A 24,226-nucleotide genomic window follows, 5' to 3' on the forward strand; every position below is an offset into this window, starting at 1 on the left:
AAATTGCTCGTTGTAACTCTTTGCTCGCTTATTGCTAAATACCGTGCTCGCTAAACCGGCTGGAACTGGTTGAAAATTAATGTTGCTGGCCCGTAAGTTTTGTGCATCAGGTCCTGAGTTTGTGCTGTGGAGCTAAACAGCTGCTCCTGTAGTAGTAACCCCTGCTGGCTAAAGGAACAGCACTGAATTTCTCAGAAGGTAGCCAGTAAGGGCATGTATCTATTGGGCATGCCGTATTGTGTGGAGGAGTGTGTGTGTGTGCGCAAAGAGGGAAAATACAGGATAAATATTAGAAAATCGGGTAAAGCAGACTTCTGTTGCTGGAAGGAAGCAATTGGTTATCTACCAATTTGTGTCAAATGATCTTCAAAATGTCCTATACTTTGTAGCCCAGGTATCTGTTTTCACTGGAAATTTAAGTAAATGCACACACTTCATTAAAGGGTATCTCTGTTAGCAATTATAATTTGTATTCTACTTCATATTTGTCTTATCTTATGATGGACAAATTTCAAGTTACAGCTCAGGTGCTCCTGTATTTCCTAGCCAATATACTCCTTTGATGCTGGAACAGTTCTCTGGATTTTATAGTTATTCATCAGTTGAATGACAACAGTATTTTTTAGGTCCATGCAGTCTCATTCTGTGAGTTTTTTTTTTTTCTCCTTTCTGTGCTTGTAGGATGGGATCAGACGTGGCCGTCCCCGTGCAGAGACAGTCCGAGACCTAATAAATGAGGGTGAGCACTCATCTAGCAGAATCCGGTGTAACGTTTGTAACAGGGTATTTCCACGTGAGAAATCACTACAGGCTCACAAAAGAACTCATACTGGTAAGTACTGGAGAATTTATGCAGGATATTCATAATTCATGAATAAGCTAAATTGCTTTGTTAGAACATTAAATCTGTAATGGTTGGAAGTGGGTAGGGTGATCCACTGACTGATTCATATCTCAGTGTCCTACAGAATATTTATTTACTCCCAGTCCTCTTCCCCATCTTCCTTCAGTGCACATACATTATTATCCAAGGGGGGAAGTTCTCTCTAGGGGGTGAAGGGCTTTTTCTTCAAGGTCCTGCAAAAAAGTTCCTGGCATAGAGGTCCTGCAAAAAGATAACTCTGACAGGTATTGGTGCTCCAATTTGCTTTACTGGAGAGATACGTGAACCAAACATTGCTTTTAAATAGTCTCTGTCCTGAGATTTTATAGCATTCATTACCTTGGAATTTGTAGAGCTAGCGTTATATGCTTTTAAGGTGTCCCCTTGTGGCTGACGTCTAAGAGGCAAGGGCAGTAAGTTTACACTGCAGCAGTTAATTTAGCTAGGGGCAATGGGGCTCATACCTTTTCTCAAGTGGGGCTGGGTTATTACTCAGTTTACTTTGTGATGCCCAAGAAGGGAGGCATATTCTGTCCCATTCTGCATTTAAAAGAGGTCAGCATAGCAAAAATATTCAGTGTCTGGTGATACAGCCTTTGGTGATGCGAAAAAGGACCATATAGGATACATAGGTCAGAGTTCGAAGCCTCTTCAAGTTCAGTTTTTGAGGGATACTCTGCTGCTGGAGGGGGTCTGTTCTTCTATTTTCTACCTCCACAAAAGACTGGGATTCAAATAAATTCACAACTTTGAGGATAGAGACTGGCTGTAGAACAAAAGCACAGACGTTCCCTTGTTGTTCTTCTGGATTGGACTCTCTCCCCTGGGAAGTCGAACATGTTAGATCTATATTTGATTTGGAACCTGGGTTTAGTCCTGAGATCTTCCCTATCTCTCAAGCCTTGCAGGGTAGCATCTCAAGTCTTAGGGCAGAGGTTGATCTTCTTTCCTTTAAAATTATCCACAGGTATCTCTGTGCCCAGTACTGTCCCCCTTCTGAAGGTGGTGGTTTGTTCTGGTGGAATCGGGCTTTCTCTGTTCTGATGGTAAGAAGTCAGGGTAGGGGTCGCCACTGTCTAGTTGGTCACCTTTGAGATGTTTGTCGATACCCAGGTCCTTCTAAATTTTGATGCGTTTTAATAAGTCACAGTGGTCTTCAAGGCATCAAATTCAGGAGGAGTCAAGGGCGTGCCATGCCCTTCATTGCACTCCTCTGAGGCCCCGATGAACAATTCCCTGCGCTGTTCTGAAACAGTGCCCTAAAAATAGTGCTGGAACAGCGCAGGGAATTAACTTACCAATGATCAACGCTAACGACGTGCACATTTAGGCGCGTTATTAGCATTTATGGGGGGGGGGGGGGGGGGAGTGTGGGAGGATTGTGCCTGGGTATTCCCTCAGGCACAATATTCTCACACTTGTTTGACAGGTCCAGGCTGTCAAAAATCCAGACCTGTTCCAAAAGCAAGGCCCAGGTGGCCTACCTTCTCCCCCCTCCCCCCCCCCCCAACTGGGACAGTGTCATGGGGGGTTGGAGGTCCAGTGGATCTCGTCCCTCTAACCCCCCAATACCAAAAAAATAAATAAAATCCCTGGTGGCCCAGTGAGCTCCACCCCCACCCGCCCTCTTTGTTTAGCGGCCCCTCCCCTCTGTACCTCATGGGTGATGGAGGAGGGAGTAGTGCCCCTCCTCTTCCAGCGCTGCCTCCAAAATGGCAGTGCCCTCCCCTGCCCAGTGCATTCTGGGATGCACTGGGCAGGGTTTTCCTACTATATAAGGGAGTTTATTTTACGTTGTTGTTTTTAAATCTTAAAAAAAAAAGTCCTGTAGTATGCCTCGAGGCCTCCTGTTGTGCGGGCCCCCTGGGACCGACCTTTGTCAGACCCGGCCCCGAGGAGACGTGAGGATTCCATGTCCTCCTCATTGGTACCGAGGAGTCTCAATGACGGGCGGCGAGCGAAGGCGAAGATGCACCGTCATCGTTCTCCTTCGACGCACGGTACTGGGAGCTCCGGGGCATTGAGAGAGTCAGCACCCGAGAAGCGTCAGCGCCGAGAGGATCGCTCCCCCTCGATACAGGAGGTGCCGATGCGTCGGTCTCCTAGCAACCCGATGCATGCTCCCGAGCCTCCACAGATTCTGACACCCCCTGTTCCACTGACCCCGCTGCCTTCTCCGATGGCGGCTCTCGATGAGTGCATCCGGGCCTTGTTTCCAAAACTTCTGGAGGGACTGCTATGCCAGTCAGCTTCGGTGTCGGGGGTGTTTGCGCCTTCTGCACCATCTGCTGCAGTGGTGTCTGGCCCTTCTCCTGCGGTGAGGTCTCCGACTGCGGGTGCCGCCTGCGGCATTGGCGTCAACTGCCACCCAGGTCGACTCCCCTTCGACGTCGGTGGAGGGAGCTTCGCCGCAGTCAGACAGGGCGTGGGCCTCTCGACATCGCCATAGAGGACATCGTTCCTCGGCATCGAGGCAGGTTCAATTGTCGAAGTAACTTAACACAGGCTTTATCTGATACTGAGCAGGAGCGCTCATGGGAGTCAGAGGAAGATCCCAGGTACTTTTCTTCTGATGAGTCCTTTTGGGATTCCCTCAGTCTCCTCTCTGGCGGAGGGGAAGGATCAATCTCCACCGGAGAGTCTGTTCTTTTCCTCTTTTGTCCGGGAAATGGCTACAGCTATTCCCTTCCCTGTGGAGGTTGAGGATGAGCCCAGGGCTGAGATGCTTGAGGTCCTGGATTATTCTTCTCCACCTAAAGAGGCTGTAACATTTCCTCTGCATAAGATACTGAAGGAAGTCCTTATGCAAAACTGGTCGGCCCCTCTGTCTGGCCCTATGGTCCCGAAGAAAGCTGAATCCCAGTATCAGATCCACGGTGAACCTGGATTGATGAGGTCCCAGTTACCCCACAATTCTATGGTGGTGGACTCTGCCCTCAAGAGAGCTAGGAGTACTGGAGACTATGCTTCGGCGGCCCCAGGCAGAGAAGCTAGAACTCTTGATTCTTTTGAGAGGAAGACGTATTAGGCCGCTATGCTTGCCGCAAAGATTGTCATACCAGCTCTTCACGAGTGTGCACTTGCGGGACTCAATACGGCAACTGTCTAGCTTGGTTGATACACTCCCTACGGAGCTGGCCGAGCCTTTTCGCCAGGTGGTCAGGCAGCAGAAGGCATGTCAAGTGTTCCTGGCCAGGGGTACATTTGACACTTTTTTGATGTAGCATCCAGGATCGCTGCTCAGGGAGTAGTGATGCGCAGACTCTCATGGCTGCATGTCTCTGACCTGGATCATTCTGTCTAGCAGGGAATGGCGGATGTTCCTTGCTGGGGGGGACAACCTTTTTGGTGAAAAAGTAGAGGATCTTGTTGATCAAATCAAGAAGCATAATGATGCTATGGATTCTCTCTCCCACCGGGCTCCTTCTGCTACAGCCGCCTCATCTAGGAGGTATTTTGGGGGGGGGGGGGGGGGGGAGAGGAGTGCTCCCTATTTTTATCCTAGGCGTAGGTGCACTCCTGCTTCTCGGCAGCCTGCCCAGGCTCAGTCCCAGCGCGCTCATTCTCGTCAACGGCGTGCATATAAGGCCCATACATCTCCCCAACAAAAACAAGGGACGGGCTTTTGACTGGCTCCAGTTAAACATAGCCTCAATAAAAGTGTCCGTACCGGACGACTTGCTGGTTGGATGGAGGTTAGTATTTTTTCACCAAAGGTGGCTTCTTCTAACCTCTGACGGTGGGTTCCTCAAATTGTCCAGTTAGGATACACCTTCAATCTGGAATCCAAACCTCCAAATTGCCCACCGGGAACTCATTCATATAGTTCCCAGCACAACAGGTACTTGCAGAGGAACTCTCTGCCCTTATAGAGGCTCAAGCGGTCGAACCTGTTCCACCAGGGGAAGAAGGGCTGGGATTCTACTCCAGGTACTTCCTTGTGCAGAAAAAGACAGGGGGGATGCGTCCCATCTTAGACATAAGGGGCTTGAACAAATTTCTTGTTCGAGAAAAGTTCAGAATGGTTTCCCTGGGCACACTTCTTCCCATGATTCAAGAGAACGATTGGCTGTGCTCTCTGGACTTAAAGGATGCTTGCACACACTTCTCGATACTTCCAGCTCACAGGAAGTATCTTCGATTTCGGCTGGGAACTAAGCACTTTCAGTACCGTGTATTGCCTTTTGGTCTGGCGTCTGCACCGAGTGTTTACAAAGTGTCTGGCGGTAGTAGCAGCGTCACTACGCAGACTTGGAGTGCATGTGTTCACTTATCTTGACGATTGGTTGGTGAAGAACACCTCGGAGGCAGGCGCTCTACAGTCCATGTGAATGACTATTCAGTTGCTAGAGCCTACTGGGTTTCGTGATCAATTACTCCAAGGCCCATCTCACCCCAGTACAAAAGTTGGAATTCATTGGGGCTCTGTTGGACACAAAGACAGCTCGAACTTATCTTCGCGACGTAAGGGCAGACAACCTCCTCTCCCTGGTGTCCATGGTTCGAGCATCTCAACAGGTCATGGCTCAGCAGGTGTTGAGACTTCTGGGGCACATGGCCTCCACAGTTCATGTAACTCCCATGGCACATCTACACATGAGATCAGCTCAATGGACCCTAGCTTCCCAGTGGTATCAAGCTGCGGGGGATCTAGAGGATGTAATCCAACTGCCCACCGACTTTTGGAATTCCCTTCAGTGGTGGATGATTCGATCCAATTTGACATTGGGACGTCCATTCCAAATTCCTCAGCCACAAAAAGTCCTGACAACGAATGCATCCCTCCTGGGGTGGGAAGCTCATGTAGATGGACTTCACACTCAAGGAGCTTGGTCTTTTCAGGAAAAAGGTCTTCAGATCAACCTTCTGAAACTGCGAGCGATCTGTAACACTCTAAAGGCTTTCAGAGATCGGCTGTCCAGCCAAATCATTTTAATTCAGACAGATAATCAGGTTGCCATATATTACACCAACAAGCAGGGGGGCACCGGATCTCGCCCTCTGTGTCAGGAAGCCGTCCAGATGTGGCTTTGGGCGCACTGTCATGGCACGTTTCTCCAAGCCACTTATCTGGCAGGCATATACAGTCTGGCCGACAGGCTGAGCAGGGTAATGCAACTTCATGAGTGGTCTCTGAACATGGGTGTAGCCCTCAAGATCTTCCGAGTTGGGGCACCCCCTCGATGGATCTTTTTGCCGGTTCTGTTCCGGGCTTCAGGCCCACGACAGACTAGCATCACATGCCTTTCTCCTACATTGGGGAACAGGCCTTCTGTATGCATATCCTCCCATACCTCTAGTAGGGAAGACTTTGCTGAAACTCGAGCAAGACCATGGAACCATGATCCTGATTGTGCCCTCCTGGCCCCGTCATATTTGGTTCCCACTTCTTCTGGAGTTGTCCTCCGAAGAACCGTGGAGATTGGACTGTTTTCCGACCCTCATCACCCAGAATGAGGGGTCGCTTCTACATCCCAGCCTGCAGTCTCTGGCTCTCACGGCCTGGATGTTGAGAGCTTAGAAATTGCCTCCTTAGGTCTCTCAGAGGGTGTCTCCCGAGTCTTGCTTGCTTCCAGGAAAGATTCCACAAAAAGGTGTTACTCTTTCAAATGGAGGAGGTTTGCCGTCTGGTGTGACAGCAAGGCCCTAGATCCTTTTTCTTGTCCTACACAGACCCTGCTTGAATACCTTCTACACTTATCAGAGTCTGGTCTCAAGACCAACTCCGTAAGAGTTCACCTTAGTGCGATTAGTGCTTATCGCCGTGTAGAGGGTAAGCCTATCTCAGGCCAGCCTTTAGTAGTTCGCTTTATGAGAGGTTTGCTTTTGTCAAAGCCCCCAGTCTGACCTCCACCAGTATCATGGGATCTCAACGTCGTACTCACCCAGCTGATGAAAGCGCCTTTGAATTCCTGCCATCTGAAGTACTTGACCTGGAAGGTCATTTTCTTGGTGGCTGTTAATTCAGCTCGTAGGGTCAGTGAGCTTCAGGCCTTAGTAGTGCATGCACCTTATATTAAATTTCATCACAACAGAGTAGTCCTCCGCACTCACCCTAAGTTCCTGCCAAAGGTGGTGTCGGAGTTGCGTCTGAATCAGTTTTGCCAACATTTTTCCCCATCCTCGTACCCTCTCTGGCGAAAGCAGTTTGCATACCTTGGACTGCAAGAGAGCATTGGCCTTTTACGTGGAGCGGATGAAGCTCTTCAGACAGTCCGACCAGTTGTTTTTCTTTCGACCCCAATAGGAGGGGAGTCGCCATCGGTAAACACACCATCTCCAGTTGGCTAGCAGATTGCATTTCCTTCACTTATGCCCAGGCTGGGTTGACTCTAGAGGACCATGTGACGGCTCATAATGTAAGAGCCATGGCTGCGTCAGTGGCTCACTTAAAAGCAGTGGCCTAGCCAGACCTGACATTTTGGGTGGGCCCAGAGCTAATATGGGTGGGCACTAGGTGTGAGTAGTATTTCTTGGGATACTCCTTAATAATGCCTTAGAGTGCACTTGATGATGGATTTCTAAGTAAACAGTCTGTTCAACAGCTCTCCTGCATTAACACAAACCACATACCTGGTTCATGGAACACCAACATTTTTAAATATAGTGATTTTATCCCATATCTTAAACTTGACCAAATATGACTGCTATAAGGCAAACATGTCAATGGCACATATCCTTCAAACTTTGCTTTGTAACAAATGCAAATGCCTGATTAAGCTGTATTCATAAAACAGGTACATTCTGAAACTGACATTCCCATTTAAAAAGCCAGAGAAGTCAGACTCGTATAGATCCCCACACGAACTACATGCACACAGAATCTTTTACATCGGTCACATGCAGAACACAGACCACCCCTTACCAACTGCAGGATAAAACACAAAACATTAGCAATCACAGAGATGGCAAATTACCCAGTTCCAGGCTTTTGTGCAGTCCTGATTTAGACTTTATAACCCAAATCAGTGTGGGATTTGCAGTGCCCGATTCTGCCCATGGAAATCAGTGCTGCAAGTCCCATAACAATGGGGTGGTCACAAATGCAGGACTGTCCGACAGTCTCCAGCCTGGAATTGTAGCCCGGCATCAACCCTTCCCTTCCCCCTCCCCCATAGTTTGGCATCAGCCGCGGGAGAAAAGGCAGCAACAGCGATCAAAGCAGTGGCGTGCCTAGGGTAGTTGACACCCGGGGCTGGTCATTTTTTAACACCCCCCTCCAAAATCCAGTACTAGGCATACCGAGAATACAAAACACTGAGGACCTATAGTATAGAGCAATTCTAGCATACCATAAGCAGTAATTTCTACAAGTCACACAAGGAAAAGGAAAGCATCTTAAACACTACAGTGAGCACTAGAACATCAATTCACCTATTGTAAAACGAAACCAGACATAATAGTACAGATCGTCGATCCTGCACAGTCAGTGCCAACTGAAAGCCATGTCTTTTTCACAAACACAGATACACCCTAATCCATTATAGAATAAGTAATCATAAACTTTCTATTTAGACAAAAATTAAACTGAACCCCCAAGATGCCAGACTTTGCATACAATGCAACACCACAGAAACAGAAAATGTTCCCTAGTACTGTGCAAAATATAAAGACAGCAGATGTAAATTTGAAAAAAACTAACAAATACCAATCACCACTTTACAAATTAACAAATAGAAATAAAACAAAAATAGAAAATAAAATACCATTTTATTGGACTAATACATTTAGCTTTCAGAGGCCAAAACCTCCGTCCTCAGGTCAATACAGTATAGTGCTGTTACAGTATCCTATCCTGACCTGAGGAAGGGGGTTTTGTTCTCTGAAAATTGGTCAAAATGTATTAAAATTAGTCCAATAAAAAGATTACCTTATTTACATGTTCTATTTATAAACATTTATTAACACATCTACAATACTACTTTATCCTAAAGCAAAAAAATAAAATATATATTTTATTTACAATTTGTTGTCTCTGGTTTCTGCTTTCCTCATCTTCTTTTCACCATCTTCCTTCCATCCAGCATCTGTCTTCGCTCTCTCTCTGCCATCCCTTCCATCCACTGTCTGCCCTTTCTTTCTGCCCTTTCAATCCACCATTTGCCCTCCCTCTCCCATCCATCCAGGGTCTGCCCTCCCTCTCGCTGCCCCTTCTTTTCGGCCCCCAGTCTCAGCCCCAGCACACATCTCCCACCTGCCGCTCCTTTTCAGCCCCAGCCCTTTTCTTCCACCATTCCATTGCTTCAGCCCCCAGCCACTTCTCCCTGTCCCCGTTTCAACCCCAGCCACTTCTCCCTGTCCCCTTTTCAGTCCCCAGTTTGAACCCCAGCACTTTTCTCCCAAGTCCTGAGCTTCAGCCCCAGCCACTTCTCCCTGTTCCCTTTTCAGCCCCCAGTCTGCACAGTTTCAGTCCCCAGTTTCCTTCATCCACGTGCCTTGCATTAGGGCCCCCCTTTTCAGCCCTAGACCCATTCTCCCTCCTGAGCCCCACCTCACCCAGACCGTCCCCTCCCAGACCCAGTTCCTGTCCCTTCAACCATCTGAGGCCCCCCTCCCCGACCCAGTCCCCACCTGCCTACCAGCTCCGTCAACGGATGGAGAGATGACCCTCTTCTGCCACCCGGCACCCAGCCTTAAAAAAGAAAAACGAAGAAGCGCCTCGCGTCTGCTCTGCTAAGGCAAGCAAATCGCCTTGTCACGTCGGCCCTTCAATCACTGTGTCCCCCGCCCTCTGATGTAACTTCCTATTTCCACGAGGGCGGGACACAGTGATTGAAGGGCCGACGTGACGTGGCGATTTGCTTGCCTGAGCAGAGCAGGCGCGAGGCGCTTCTTCGGTTTTATTTTTTAAGGCTGGGTGCCAGGTAGCAGAAGAGGGTCATCTCTTCGTCCGTCGACGGAGCTGGTAGGCAGGTGATACTGCGGCGCCAGCGGAGCACCCCCCACCCACCTGCTGACACCCGGGGCGGGGCGAACGTTGGTTGGGCGGGCCTGTAAGGAAAGTGGCTTGGCCTGGGCCCATCCAGACCCGCCCGTGGCTACGCCCCTGCTTAAAAGTCAGCCTCCATTGAAAAGATTTGCAAGGCTGCAACGTGGTCATCAGTCCACACATTCACATCTCACTACTGCCTTTAGCAGGATACCCGATGCGAGAGTCGGTTTGGGCAGTCAGTGCTGCAGAATCTGTTCGGGGTTTAGAATCCAACTCCACCACCCTAGACCCATTTTTATTCTGTTCCAGGCTGCACTCTGTTAGTTGTTTATGGTTTCAGGTCAATCTATGTTATGTCCTCACCGTTGCGAGGCCCAATTGACCAATGTTTCTTGTTTTGAGTGAGCCTGGTTTCTAGGAATACCCCACATGTGAGAAAAAGCAGCCTGCTTGTCTTCGGAGAAAGCGAAGATACTTACCTGTAGCAGGTATTCTCCGAGGAAAGTAGGCTGATTGTTCTCACAAACCCGCCCACCTCCCCTTTGGAGGAGGAGTTGTTTGTTTTTATGCTTTTTGATTAAACTGAAGAGACGCTCACGCGACGGGCGGGAAGTTGTCTTCGCATGCGTGGTGCGCGTGATTCGGCTCTGGCAAAACTTTTTTATTTTTGCTAAGGAAAAATTTGCCGTTTCCCCGACGCGGACATCGACCCACATGTGAGAAGACATCCGCTCATGCGCGGTGTGCGCTGCACACTCGCCAGAAGACTCTGGAAAAGTTTTCTTATATTTTGCTGGCAAAATTGCCGGTTTCCCGGGCCGACGTGGACGTCAACCCACATGTGAGAACAATCAGCCTGCTGTCCTTGGAGAATACCTGCTACAGGTAAGTATCTTCGCTTTATATAAATATCTATCTTTTCAACAGTTTCATTTATTGGACTAATCCAGTTCTCCTTTCTAGCTGTGTTTTTTCAAGTGGCTATATTGGTGGACTTCATCGTACTTAAATATTGTTTTTATAGAATATTTTTATTTCAAATAAAGAGCTAAAATTACCAAAAGGTTGGTATTATCACTGACACATGGCTAGATATTTTCACTGTATTTCACCAGGAATGAACCTGGGGAAACTAGATGAAGTATTATATTACAATAAAAATAAAAATGTATAAAACTAAATTTTAAATGATTTGTCATTGCAATTAAAATGCAGGGTTGATATATAGGATTTTGTTTCGATTTCCAGCTATTTACAAAGCCACATATTTTTGAAACTGATTCATTGTTGAATTTTTAATTTTCATAGCAATTTTCAGATGAATCTTTTTCAGACAGATTTTTAAGTTGTGGTACAAACTCTGTTCTCAACTAGTCTAATGCTATGTATTATGGATATCGAACATCTGATTAGCTATTCCGGTGGTGCAAAATGTGGCTGTTTTGTGACTGGCTCTGTTCAGTCTTTTTTTTTTTTTTTTTAATTTAGTAGCTCTGTTTATCTGTTTCTGCCTGTTTTTTGAAAATGTTGGTCTTGCCATTTAAGACACAGTATAGGATTTTACCTGCTTATTTACAAGCAGCTATGTGAAAAAGTAAAACAAGAGAACATAAATTTACAGTGGGAGGATTGTCTTTCTGTTTTTAATTTAGAAAATGATTACACAGTGTTGTAACAGGGAGTTATTCATATTTCCCCAGTCTAAGCAACTGGACTGTGATTTTCTTTCTTCATTTATAGTTCAGTTAACTTTTATAATTGCTCTGTATTAAGGTATAATACATTTGCTGTTTTTCACTGTTATATTTCAACATTTTTTATTGATGGTAAGATAGAATAAGTACAAACACCCTTGTTATAAAAACACTATCAGTAAGAAGAGCTTATACACTCATTTAACTAAACCCTCAACTCTGTATTAAGTAAATCCCAACAATATCTCCTACCCCTTCTCCTAACCCTTAAAGTATACACACACAACGGTCCAGCTAACCTGAATTGTGTAACATGAAACTAAACCCCCCCACCCCCTCCCATTTCTATTGTCCCCCAAGGCATAATATCTCGTCCAGAGCTTTGATTCTGATAGCACCCGGACTCATGTTATCTCCGAAAACAACTTTTCCCCCCTCCCTTCATAGAAACTGGCCAATTCTAGTAAAATAAAAAATTAAAAAAGTACCAGGAGCTGAGCTGCAGGAGAGGACACTTAGTGTGTTAACAATGAGACTGCACGCCCGAGGACTCAGGATTTGTATGTACGGGTTCCAAGCCATCAGTAAGGTCTTCCTACGTCTGAGGGACCCCCTAGCTTCTCTTGCCTCCCAAGTGGACAGAAGATGCACCTAATTCCTTCAATGACAATACGACGGAGGATCAAGTGATGTCCAGTATTGTAAGAACTTTCTTAGCCACCAGGCTCAGTTTACAGCATAAGAGACTGGCATATCTTGGCAGGGGAAAATAGGCTCCAGGTGCATCTAGTAAAAATAGTTTCACTGACCTGCTAGCTTCACGATCTAACAATCGGGGAAAAAAATCTTCTGACTTGCTCCCAAAAACCTTGAATCCTAGGACACATCCAAAAGGCATGAAAGAGGGTGTGACAGGAGTGGCTACATTTTAGACAACCAGGATCTCTGAGATCTCCCACATGGGCCAACTGCGTTTTGGTCATATATACCCTAAGTACCACCCTATATCCACATTCTCGAAGCCTCACATCTGTAGACAGTAAGGGAATGCTCCAGTGCGTGGCAGCGACATCCCAACTCCCCAGGGGTACTCCAGAATCCTCCGCCCATTTACTCCTCAAAAAGGAAAAGTCCTTGCCGGGATCCCCCTTAATGAGGGCTTTATGGAGCTGTGACAGACAATCCCCGGTCTGTAACCTCCTGAAAGAAGTCCTTAATCTAGGATCCCAACCGATTCCCTAGAGAAGACACAGCCAGAATAGATACATAATGCTTAACTTGTGCATATGCAAAACGGTTACCCCAAGAGGGTTTCATCCAGGACTGTAAATCCTCAAAGGTAAGTAAATCTCCCTCTGTCATTAACAAATGTTCCAACGGGCTTATACCCCTCTGCTCCCATTGCCGAAATGTAGGGTTGTCGAGTCCCGGGCCAAAAGCCCCATTACCCCTAATGGAAAGCTGATCAGAAGTACATGTGTCGTCCCCTAACTTCCCCACCAGCACCCTCCACACATCCTGTAGAGGACCCAACAGCACACTCTCTCTTTCAAATGACCAGGTAGTTGAGGATATGCGTGATGTAACAGAGTAAAAGTTATAGGGAGCGTAGAACAATCTCTCCAGCTCCACCGGTGTGTAAAGCTGAGTCTGACCAAACCAGTCACCTAAGTGACGTAATAGACATGCATAATTATAATTTTTAAATTGGGGAGCCCAATGCCTCCTTGCTTCCAAGTGCCCAACTTAATAGCCAGTCTAATTTTTGGCTTTTTGTTCACCCAGCAAAAGCAACTCAACGTTCTATAAAGACTGTGTAGATCCTTCTGCAAAAGTTTCAAAGGTAAAGTCTGAAGCACATATAGCCAATGAGGAAATTGGACCGTCTGCACCAGGCTCACCCTACCCAGTAACGACAGTGGAAGGTCTTTCCAGCACTCTAGTTGTCGCTGCGAAGCCTCCAGAAGAACAGATATATTGAGATGAAATAAGGACCTTACATCCATTGCCAAGCGAATCCCCATATACCGAAACAATGTAGTTGCCCAACGTAAGGGAAATTCTGATCCCCAAGAACTTTGCACTTGTGGGGATGATGGTAGTGCTTCCAATTGCTCTAAGTTGAGGCGAAATCCCGCATAGTCTCCATACGCCCGAAATGTCTCCAATAACGCCATAAGGGATTCCATTGGAGTCCTCAGATGGACTAACAAGTCATTGGTGAAAGCTGCCACTTTAAAGCAATGAGATCTAATCTGGATACCTCGAATATTGGGATTTGCCATAATATCCCTAAGCAGAGGGTCTAATGACAGCAGAAATAGAAGGGGAGAAAGGGGGCAGGCCTGTCTACTCCCTTGAAGCACAGGAAATGACTGAGACTCCCGTCCATTAAATAACACCCTTGCCTGGGGTGTTGAATATAGCACCTTAAGGACTGAGACAAAGCGCCCCCAAAACCCATAAGCTTTTAGAGAAGCAAAAAGGAAGTCCCAGGTCAGCTGGACAAAGGCCGCCTTATCGTCAGAACTAGTAAGTATTGACTGAAAATCTTTCTGGCACCTATTGTTTTTCACCGTTAAATGTTTACCCATTTATAAATATTTGTGATGTTCAGGCAACAACTTGTGCAGTGCCAAATGAAATTAATGTTTTTGTAATAATACAAATATAACTTTATAGTTGCAATGATATTTAAATTTCTAAGCATGATTTCTAAGTTTTATGTTCTCCCTTGCTTTTCTGCTTTACCAGGTGAGAGACCTTACCTATGTGACTACCCAGACTGCGGGAAGGCGTTCGTACAAAGTGGGCAACTAAAAACTCATCAGCGGCTCCATACAGGGGAAAAGCCCTTTGTGTGCTCAGAAAATGGTATGTTGCAGGAGAAAATGGCTATGCAAAGCCTATATATAAATTGAGCAGGTAAACAAGTGTCTTCAAAAACTGAGGGAATATTGCTACAGAAAAAGTTGATAAAAGCAACGGATACAATTGTAAGTTCCCTAGCCTTAAAGATAAGGTTTTTATTTTTGTTTTTTTTAACTGGTAGCTTCTATAGTAAGAGAGAGGAGACCTAGAGAGGAGCACCAGATGAAAGGCTGTCGCAGAGAAAGAGAAGAGACTTGGAAAGGAGTACCTGAAAGTTGCCAGAATGGCCAGATTGGTGGTGGCAGATAGCAGTGAGAGAGAATTTCATCCTCTTGCTGTATACCCTTAAACCAAGTAAAGAAGAGGAGAGTCATCAGGAGAAAGACATGAAGGTTGAGGAACTGGTAGTTGAATTCCTAGTCTGTGTGGCGATGTATGCATATGCTGAGCTCCAGTACAGAGAGACTAAGTTGATATTGACACCTAAAGTATAAGTAAGGTGAAGAAGGCCATAACCAGCATAATTGGACCTAAATGCGGTAGGCATGGTGACAAATTGTCAACTGCCTTCCTTGTGATGTCATTGTTCAGTCATGAAAAATGTAATCCACACAGAGTGGCGAGTGTAGCTTTGTCAGACTGGATGGACCATGCAGGTCTTTATCTGCTATCATTCACTGTATTACTATTGTAAACTGCCTTGATGCCAGAGCAAAGCTTGGTTATATTAAAAAAACAAAACAACCCCCCCCCCCCCCCCCCAAAAAAAAAAAAAAAAAAAAAATAATTTGTTTTCATCCTGGTAAAAAAGTCCAGACCAATGGTGGTCTTCCTACCTGCAGATGGATGTAGAGAGAGGGATTTTTTTTCTGTCCATCAGACTAGTCTAAAACATGTGAGTTTATGCCCTTCCACCTGCAGATGGAGGCAGAGATGAGATGTAACATCTGCCTTATAAAAGGCACTGTGTAGCTCAGTAATCCAATATTTTCTGCTTCCAGAAGATGGTAGGAGGCACCCCATACAATGAACTGGTCTCTCTGAGGATCCTGAGCCCAGTGCATCTGGTTGTCTGGTGGAGCAGGGGATATGAGGAAGGGGTGCTTCAAAATCCTTATGAGGCATTTGATGGGAATAGCTTGAATGGGCCCCTTCCTTGTTGACTTTTTCCTGAGGAATCCAGGCACCAAAAAAAAAAAAAAAATCCTTCTGAAATAGAATTGGGCAAGAAGAGGCTAAGGCAGAGTGCTATGCAGAGAGGACACTGCTTTTTCCCCACTGTCACTGCTCCGATATCTGTAGCTGGAGGATCTTGAGAACTATTGACTCGAGCCTTGGAGAGGAGGTCAGCCCAAGCTGGAAGCAGCTGGACATACAACATTGTCACTTGGGAACTGTTAAGCTGTGTGGGACTTTGTTGTTGAAGAGGGAGGGGTTGCAGTGGGATGGCCTAGTTGACTTCACAAGTGGTCATGGGTTGGATTCGGCAACCAGGCAGCACTGTCAAAAAGGTAGGGTGAAGGTCCCAGGCAAAAGGGCCAAATAGTTCTTTGTGTAGAACAAGATGGAGCAGCACCGGAAGGTGACGGTGTGCCACGGGGTGGGGAAATCATTCAGCAAATGCACAGGGTTTTCCTGTACAGGAGTTAATGGCATGATTTGTAGCAGCCCCCCTGTGAAACAACATAGCATGAAATGTGCAGAAGACATGGCTGTTTTGTTGGCTGGCTCGGAGAAGTAACCCTTGCCCCCCCCCCCCCCCCCCACCCTAGTCCTGTGGGGAGCTCTAGCAGGACAAGGAGAGGTTGCCAGTCAGGTCTATGCTGCAGTAGGCATGGAGCAGGCAGGATACTTTTCTCCTGAATTTGATCTACTTCTTCACAAGGTCTTTCTGCTGCAGGAGCACAGGGGTCCTCAAGTACCCCTGCAGCCCAAACGGTCCTATGAGTGGCTGAGTGTTCTTGGTGACATTTGTAAGGAACTGTCCCAGGAATTTGCCTAAGAGGAAGGTAAGAGTCATGTGACAGAGGGATTTATTTTGACAGAGGAGGATACTCCAGAAACCAAACTGCAGGTTGAGTCCTTACTTAACTAGTCCTTTGAGGTTTCTGCCTTGGGACAACACATGGTGATCTGTAGTGCCTCTATATCCTGAGATATTTGCACTGGGTTCAGCTTACTGAGGATGTCCTGGAGGTAGAGAATGGGTCATGAGGAGTAGCTCGCTTGGAAGTGGGTATCTTATGTGGCAGATGAAATGGCAGGTGAAATTTATTCATATGTTTATTTTCCTTTACATCATAGAAATTGGATACAGTATTGTATAGTAAAATTTACTAAGTCTGTCTAATAAGGATGCATAGCCAGAAGAAAAGGAGAAAATTAACTCCTCTTTGGGAAAAAAATGTATTAAAAATCATTGCATGCAGAGATGCCACAAATAGATGAGTAGACTCGTAGATTCAAAGATTGAGGACACCAAAAATGTAAGATTAGAAACCTCAAGCTAAAACCATGCTGCACTAATAACAGACCTTAATTAAATTCATAATTGCCAATAATAAGTTGAAAGTAACAGCAGAAACACAAATTTGCCAAAAGATGAGGAAAATGGAAAGAAGGGAGAGGAAGATAAATTGCCTTGGGTTCTTCCTAAATGGTTTTACAGGGAATTGAAAGTAGAGTGTAGAAGTATTGCCATTCTGGATTTGATCATAAGTCCATCAAACCAAGTGTCCTGTTTCCAGCAGTGGCCAATCCAGATCACAAGTACTGTCATGATCCAAAAAGTAGCAAGGTTCTGTGCTGCATACCAATTTTTCCAATCGTAAAACAAAAATAATAAAAATAAAGAAAAACATTTAACAAGTAATAAAATTATAAGAAATATGCTCAATACACAAAGAAAAGGAAATTAACATTACAAGGTAGCCCTGATTATGAAGAGATACTATAGAATCTAAATTCAAATTAGCAAGCAGTTATAAATGTTAGAGTACTGGTCTCCGTATCTCAAAAAAGATATAGTAGAATTGGAAAAGGTACAGCGAAGGGCGACGAAAATGATAGTGGGGATGGGACGACTTTCCTATGAAGAGAGGCTGAGAAGGCTAGGGCTTTTCAGCTTGGAGAAGAGACGGCTGAGGGGAGATATGATAGAAGTGTATAAAATAATGAGTGGAATGGATCGGGTGGATGTGAAGCGACTGTTCACGCTATCCAAAAATACTAGGACTAGAGGGCATGAGTTGAAGCTACAGTGTGGTAAATTTAAAACGAATCGGAGAAAATTTTTCTTCACCCAACGTGTAATTAGACTCTGGAATTCATTGCCGGAGAACGTGGTACGGGCGGTTAGCTTGACGGAGTTTAAAAAGGGGTTAGATAGATTCCTAAAGGACAAGTCCATAGACCGCTATTAAATGGACTGGAAAAATTCCTCATTTTTAGGTATAACTTGTCTGGAATGTTTTTACGTTTGGGGAGCGTGCCAGGTGCCCTTGACCTGGATTGGCCACTGTCGGTGACAGGATGCTGGGCTAGATGGACCTTTGGTCTTTCCCAGTATGGCACTACTTATGTACTTATGTACTTAAGATACCAATAACAGTTCTGGATGGAAAGGAAAAGCCCACAACTAAAGAAAAAAATAGGCTATAACCATTTATCACAAAGTTTTTCCAACTGTAATGCATCAAAGAAGATATATGTATTTCTCTGATAGATTTTGTGTAAGTATTTATTTTTCTTACATTAAAGTTGGCTCCTACTTGCAGCACCTTTTGGTTTCAAAGACTAAGGCCCCTGTGTACAAAGCCGCACCAGCAGCTGGCAGTGTGGTACTTCCAACATAGCCCGTTCACTTTGGGCTGTGTCGGCAATTCCGCGCAGCCCTGTAAACAGGGGTAAAACTGTCTTCTACATGTTTGGGTTGCCGTAGAAATAGGGTAAATATTTACCTTCTGACCACAAAAATGTTCCTTTTTGAAAAACATCTTAAAAGTAACAAGAAGAGTAGTTCTGGAGGAAATAACCACCTAAAACATCTCCAAAAAAAGTTGTTAAATTTTACATTATCCCCATTAACCAAATTAAGGCCAGGCAGTGCTTTTGAGAAAATTTGCTATAAATTTGCAGTTAACCTCCGATAAATATTTTCATAAAAGTAGCACAGGGGCCAATGGGAAGTTAGGAAAATGTTTAAAGAAACTGATTTTTAGCTATAATTGATATTTTCCAACAACTTATGTATACTTTTTAATTTTAATCTTTTAGTTTTTTATGAACATCAAGACAACATAATCTTGACAAGTAATTTTCCAATTTAAACGGAAAATATATACAAACTTATGCAATAATAACAAACAAATCCGTGAAATAGAAAAAGTCAGAGATCTAATCAGTCAGAAATTATAAACAAAGCTAGAAGAGGTGAGCCTTCAGGTAGAGATGGAGCTAGACGTATGGGCTCGGGAAGACGGTTCCAGGCATAAGGTGCAGCAAGATAAAAGGAACGAAGTCTGGAGTTAGCGGTGGAAGAGAAGGGGGATGACAAGAGAGACTTGCTCAGAGAGCGGAGTTCACGGGGAGGAATGTAGGGAGAAATGAGAGAGGAGAAGTAACGAGGGGTCATAGAGTGGATGCATTTAAAGGTCAGTAAGAGAAGTTTGAACTGTATATGGAAGCAGACAGGGAGCCAGTGAAGAGACTTGAGAAGTGGGCTAGTGTGGGCATAGCGATTCTGGCGGAAAATAAGTTGAGCTGCAGAATTCTGGACAGATTGGAGAGGAGAAAGATGATTGAGCAGAAGACCAGTGAGAAGTAAATTGCAATAGTCCAAGCGAGAAGTAACAAGGGTGTGAATAAGGATTTTGGTGGCATGTTCAGAAAGGAAGGGGCAAATTTTATTAATGTTGAAGATAAAGAAGCGACAGGTTTTGGCGATTTGTTGCCATTAGTAGTAGTAGTAGAAGGAAGCTGGAGGACCCTGAATTACAGCTATGTCATGCACGGTTCAGCATTAGGAGTCACAGACCTAGAAAGGGATCTGGGAGTCATCGTTGATAAGACGTTGAAAACTTCTGCTCAGTGTGCTGCGGCGGCTAAGAAAGCGCACAGAATGTTGAGTAGTATTAGGAAAGGGATGGAAAACAAACACAAGGATGTTATAATGCCGTTGTATTGCTCCATGGTGTGACCGCACCTCAAATATTGTGTTCAATTCTGGTCGCTGCATCTCAAAAAAGATATAAAGGAATTAAGAAGGTGCAGAGAAGGGCAACGAAAATGATAAAAGGGATGGAGCGACTTCCCTATGAGGAAAGGCTAAGATGGTTAGGGCTCTTCAGTTTGGAGAAAAGGCGGCTGAGGGGTGATATGATAGAAGTCTACAAGATAATGAGCGGAGTAGAGCAGACAGATGTGAAGCGTTTGTTTACGCTTTCAAACAATAATAGAACCAGGGGACACAAGATGAAGCTAGAATATGGTAGATTTAAAACAAATAGGAGAAAGTTTTTCTTTACCCAGCATGTAGTTGGACTCTGGAACTCGTTGCCGGAGAATGTAGTGACAGCAGCTGGTCTTACGGAGTTTAAGGGGGGTTTGGACAGATTCCTGAAGGATAAGACCATTGAACATTATTAAAAATATTTTTTTTTTTTTTTGGGGGGGGGGGGGGTTGCTGGGTTTTTGAAGCCTGGATTGGCCGCTGTCGGAGACAGGATGCTGGGCTTGATGGACCCTTGGACTTTTCCCAGTATGGCGGTGCTTATGTGCTGCTTTATTTTCAAACCCTGTTACTTCAATCCTCCTTATCCACTGATTGCTGAATTTGCAGCTGTCATACCAGATGAACAGCTGTAAATAAAAATCCGCAACTGAGAAGGTTCAAACAAAACAAGAGGCCACTCATCTTTAGTACCCCGACAGGGGGATTCCCTGTTTTGATCCTGCTTCAGCTTCAATACTGGTGAAGTTAATTCTCCTTCCCCTTGAAGGATTACAACTGAGAAAACTAGAGCGACCTGGACTTGATTTGATCTGTGTTGCTCCAGAGCTTAAGCTAAGTGCTTTTTTTGTTTTTCCTCATTTATATGGTGCACCCATATTTTTGAATATTGACGTTTACTAATCCTTTCAGTTTGTTCTGCACATTCTATAGTTAGGGATCTTTTCCACTATATAATATCCTCCGTTTTGTGCCACAGTGTTTTTTCTCCACATTGGAGTTTTTTTTCACTGAGGCTGTTTTTGGGGTTAGGTTGGGAACCTATGATGATGAGCCCAATAAGGGTTAGACCATCTCTGTAGGTCACCTGGACTTGTGAGGTTTCATTTTGGTAAAATGTATTATTATGTTGGAAAGTTCCCTACCTAATAGATTCATATGAGAGAGCTTTTTTTTATTTAGTTTCTTGTATGAATAAATAAAGTATCTCTGATGCTTGCAGTTAGTGCGAAACACAACTATCTAACTCATTATAGGAGCAAAAAAAAAAAATCACGTATCTCCACTCCTAAAGGATATAAGTATTGCCATACTGGGACAGACAAAAGGTCCATCAAGCCCAGCATCCTGTTTCCAACATGTGGCTAATCCACGTCACAAGTACCTGGCAAGATCCATTTTATGCTGCTTATCCTAGAAATACAACAACTTGTTGGTGGCACGAAAATTGCTCAGTGTACAAATTACTGTTTGATAAAGGGACGTCTCATACATACACACAGGCACTGAGTATCACGCTACTAGTGAGCTTCTAATTTTGTGCTGGTTTTTATAATCATTGACTGCCCCCAACCTCCGATAGTGCACAAAACTTCCTACACATTTGTGTCTAAAGTGTATTTAAATGTGTTTGTGCCACGTTTTTGTATTTTTATATATTTTTTGTTTTACTCTGTGTATAATCTGTGTAATTCACTCCTGCAAACTCACAGCAGCAGTATATACTTGAGCTTAAACAAGTGCAGAAAATTTTTTTAAACTTATCTTCGCATTGCTCAAAGCCGCTATTTCATCTGGTCATAGTGCAGCACTGAGCACTTCATGGTTATCTCTCAACTGCATTCAATTCAACTCCAGTATACATATAATCCTGACAGGAGCCTGCTTCGCATTTAACCGCTTTGTCAAGGGAAAACACTTATATACTTTTAACAACAGATGTTGCAGCCAGGAAATTATCCTAGAAATAAGCAGTGGATTTTCCCCAAGTCATATTAACAATGGCTTATAGACTTTTCTTTTAGGAAGCTATCCAAATCTTTTTTTAAACCCCACTAAGCTCATTTGCTAACTCTATCTCATTGGATGTCATAAATTACTACTACTGGTATATAAAATCTGTAATTCCGGTGAACCATTATTTCTGTCTTATTTCCTGACACCTTATTCCCCTCCTAGGTCACTCAAATTGTTTTATTGTACCTACATCTAAAGAACTTCTTTGACGGCACTTAGCACTCAATATTTTCCTGCTCAAGGCCCAGAGCTTTGGATCATGTTGCGCCAGCATCTTGGATTAGTCTTCTTAAAATCTTTCTTTTTGCCGATTCCTTGCTTTTCATTAGCCTTGTTTTCACCTCTAGTTCTGGACATACTAGACACTGATCCTGATCTTGGCTGCCGTCTCCCTTGTTATGTCCTCCCTTCCCCTCCCCTCCCTATTCTATCCAAGATTTTGTAGTTCATCCCCCCTCCCCCTTCTTTTCCCTTGTTGTGTGTTTATCCACTTTTTTTTTTTTATCCCTTTAGTCTGTAAGCCACTCAGCATGATTGGGCAGGATAGAAGTTCCTGAAAAAACTTGAAAACACAGACCATATAAGTGTCCAGCACTAGCCTCATTTCCCAACTACTAGATTAAGCATGACTGAGTTGTTTTTGATTTCATTCTCTTTTCTTATAAGAATCCTTTGTGCTTATTCCACACATTCTTAAATCTGTTAAATATTTTCTCCACCACCTCTTGGAGGAGCATTTGAGGCAATTACCTTCTATATGAAAAAGTACTTCCTAACCTATATTTCATTTTATTTATTAACCTTTTAAAATTGGACTAATGGCTACTGCACTATTTTATCCATAGCTTGTAGTAATATGATAGCACAGAAGTGCAATAAGAAGCATATATGAAACCAAAGACCAGGTGATGATGAATAAATTTCTAATGATTTAAGTGGAAGAAAATTGGAAACCTCAGTGCAGCATGGGTTCACAATAAGAAAACATTCCATAACGTCCCACGTCTTGGAAAATTAATTGCCTTGAAAGCTACAGTGTGAATCCTGGATTGATTGCCCCTGAAGCAGCCATCAAACCGAAACATGTTGGGCAATCTGTTGGTAGTATAATGACAAACATATCAACTGGGATCACATTGCAACACAGCACTGATTTGGATTCCTGGCAACTCACCCTATTTGATACATAGTAAAATAGTAAATGATGGCAAATCAAGACCCGCATGGTCCATCCAGTCTGCCCAACGAGGCAGCCAGAGCAAACTGACAGCCTTTTAATCTAAGATATCTTTTCCCTACCCTCTAAACGGCCTTTGTTTTGTGCAGACCCATATTCTACTTGGTTATATCGTTAACCTGTTGGACAACCTGGCCAAATAGATGCTTGTGTTGCCCCATGACAAAAATCTTTTGTATTAACCTTTTTGCTTCTTTCTACTTTCTGCAGCTAAAGATTTTCTATGTTGATCCCTTGCCCTCTTATACTATGCTACGGTTTTATTTGCCAGTTCCTATCCTAGAAGGATGTTCAATTCTTCCACAACCCTTTCTATGAAAAAATTATCCCCCTGGATCCTTCAAGCATGACCCCCTTGTTCTAGAAAATATATTTCCCTGAAGCAGTTTTTCTTGACCTTTTTAATAGTACCTTTCAGGTATTTGAATGCCTCTATTATATACCCCTGGCTCAGCTTTTTGTAGGGCATATGGTTTAGATTTATTTCATCTCTCCTCGGTGGACTTTTGATGCTGTCTCAACACAATTTTGACAGCCTTTTTCTGGACGGCCTGAATTGTTTTGGAGGAAAGCCCTTCAGAACTAGATTCCGTATTCAAGTTGAGGTCTCGCTGATTCCCTATACAATGGCATAACCATCTCCCCTTTTATGTATTGTAGAATTTAATTGTTCCTACTTTTGCTTTCAGCAGCATTCAAATCTATATATCAATAGTGTCTAAACGCATAAAACGTGGAAAGCGATTTGTACTCTGCACTTTTGTTTATTTAGTCAATCATTTGCTATACTGCTCTTCAGTCTGGCAATCAGAGCAGTTTGTAGTTATAACAGTGAACATAATTAATTGTAAGCCACACTGAGCCCGCAAAGAGGTGGGAAAATGTGGGATACAAATGCAAACAATAAATAAATAAACTTAAAAATTAAACAGAACCTATATAAACCACAGACACAATAATTTTTCTCTGATCATTAAAGAAGTAAACTAACAACCCTCATGCATTGGAAAAGAAATAGGTCTTAAGAACTAATTTAAACTTTTTTGATAATTTGGTTCTGTTCTGAGATATATGCAATAACATATAAAAACATTGATTTCTTTGGTACTTTAACCATTTGGATTGTATTTCCTTTTTGCGTCAAGTAAATGATGTAAAATTCAGTTTTATTATGCTTTGGTTTCTATATATCAGGTTAGCCTCTCCTACACTTAAAGATTTTGCATGCTTTTTTCTCATTTGTTGAATAAAATTTCTGGCATATCAAAGATTGCATGTAATGCTGAAAAATGTGAATTAATTTGTTAGCAAGGTAGGGAAAATGCTGATTCCAGAGGTTAAGGGATAAGCAAAAATCTTGTTG

General features: G+C 44.0%; 1 protein-coding gene across 1 annotated transcript in view; it reads left to right on the top strand.

The window, feature by feature from the left end:
* Positions 1–24,226, top strand: part of ZNF367 (zinc finger protein 367) — a 56,475-nt gene that overhangs the window by 18,496 nt on the left and 13,753 nt on the right. The window contains exons 2-3 of the mRNA XM_030193640.1: positions 682–832; positions 14,264–14,383. Of these exons, the coding sequence (XP_030049500.1) occupies positions 682–832; positions 14,264–14,383 (271 nt within the window). The remainder of the gene's footprint in view (positions 1–681; positions 833–14,263; positions 14,384–24,226) is intronic.

The sequence above is a fragment of the Microcaecilia unicolor genome, chromosome 2 (genome assembly GCF_901765095.1).
Source record: "Microcaecilia unicolor chromosome 2, aMicUni1.1, whole genome shotgun sequence".
Lineage (NCBI taxonomy): Eukaryota > Metazoa > Chordata > Amphibia > Gymnophiona > Siphonopidae > Microcaecilia > Microcaecilia unicolor.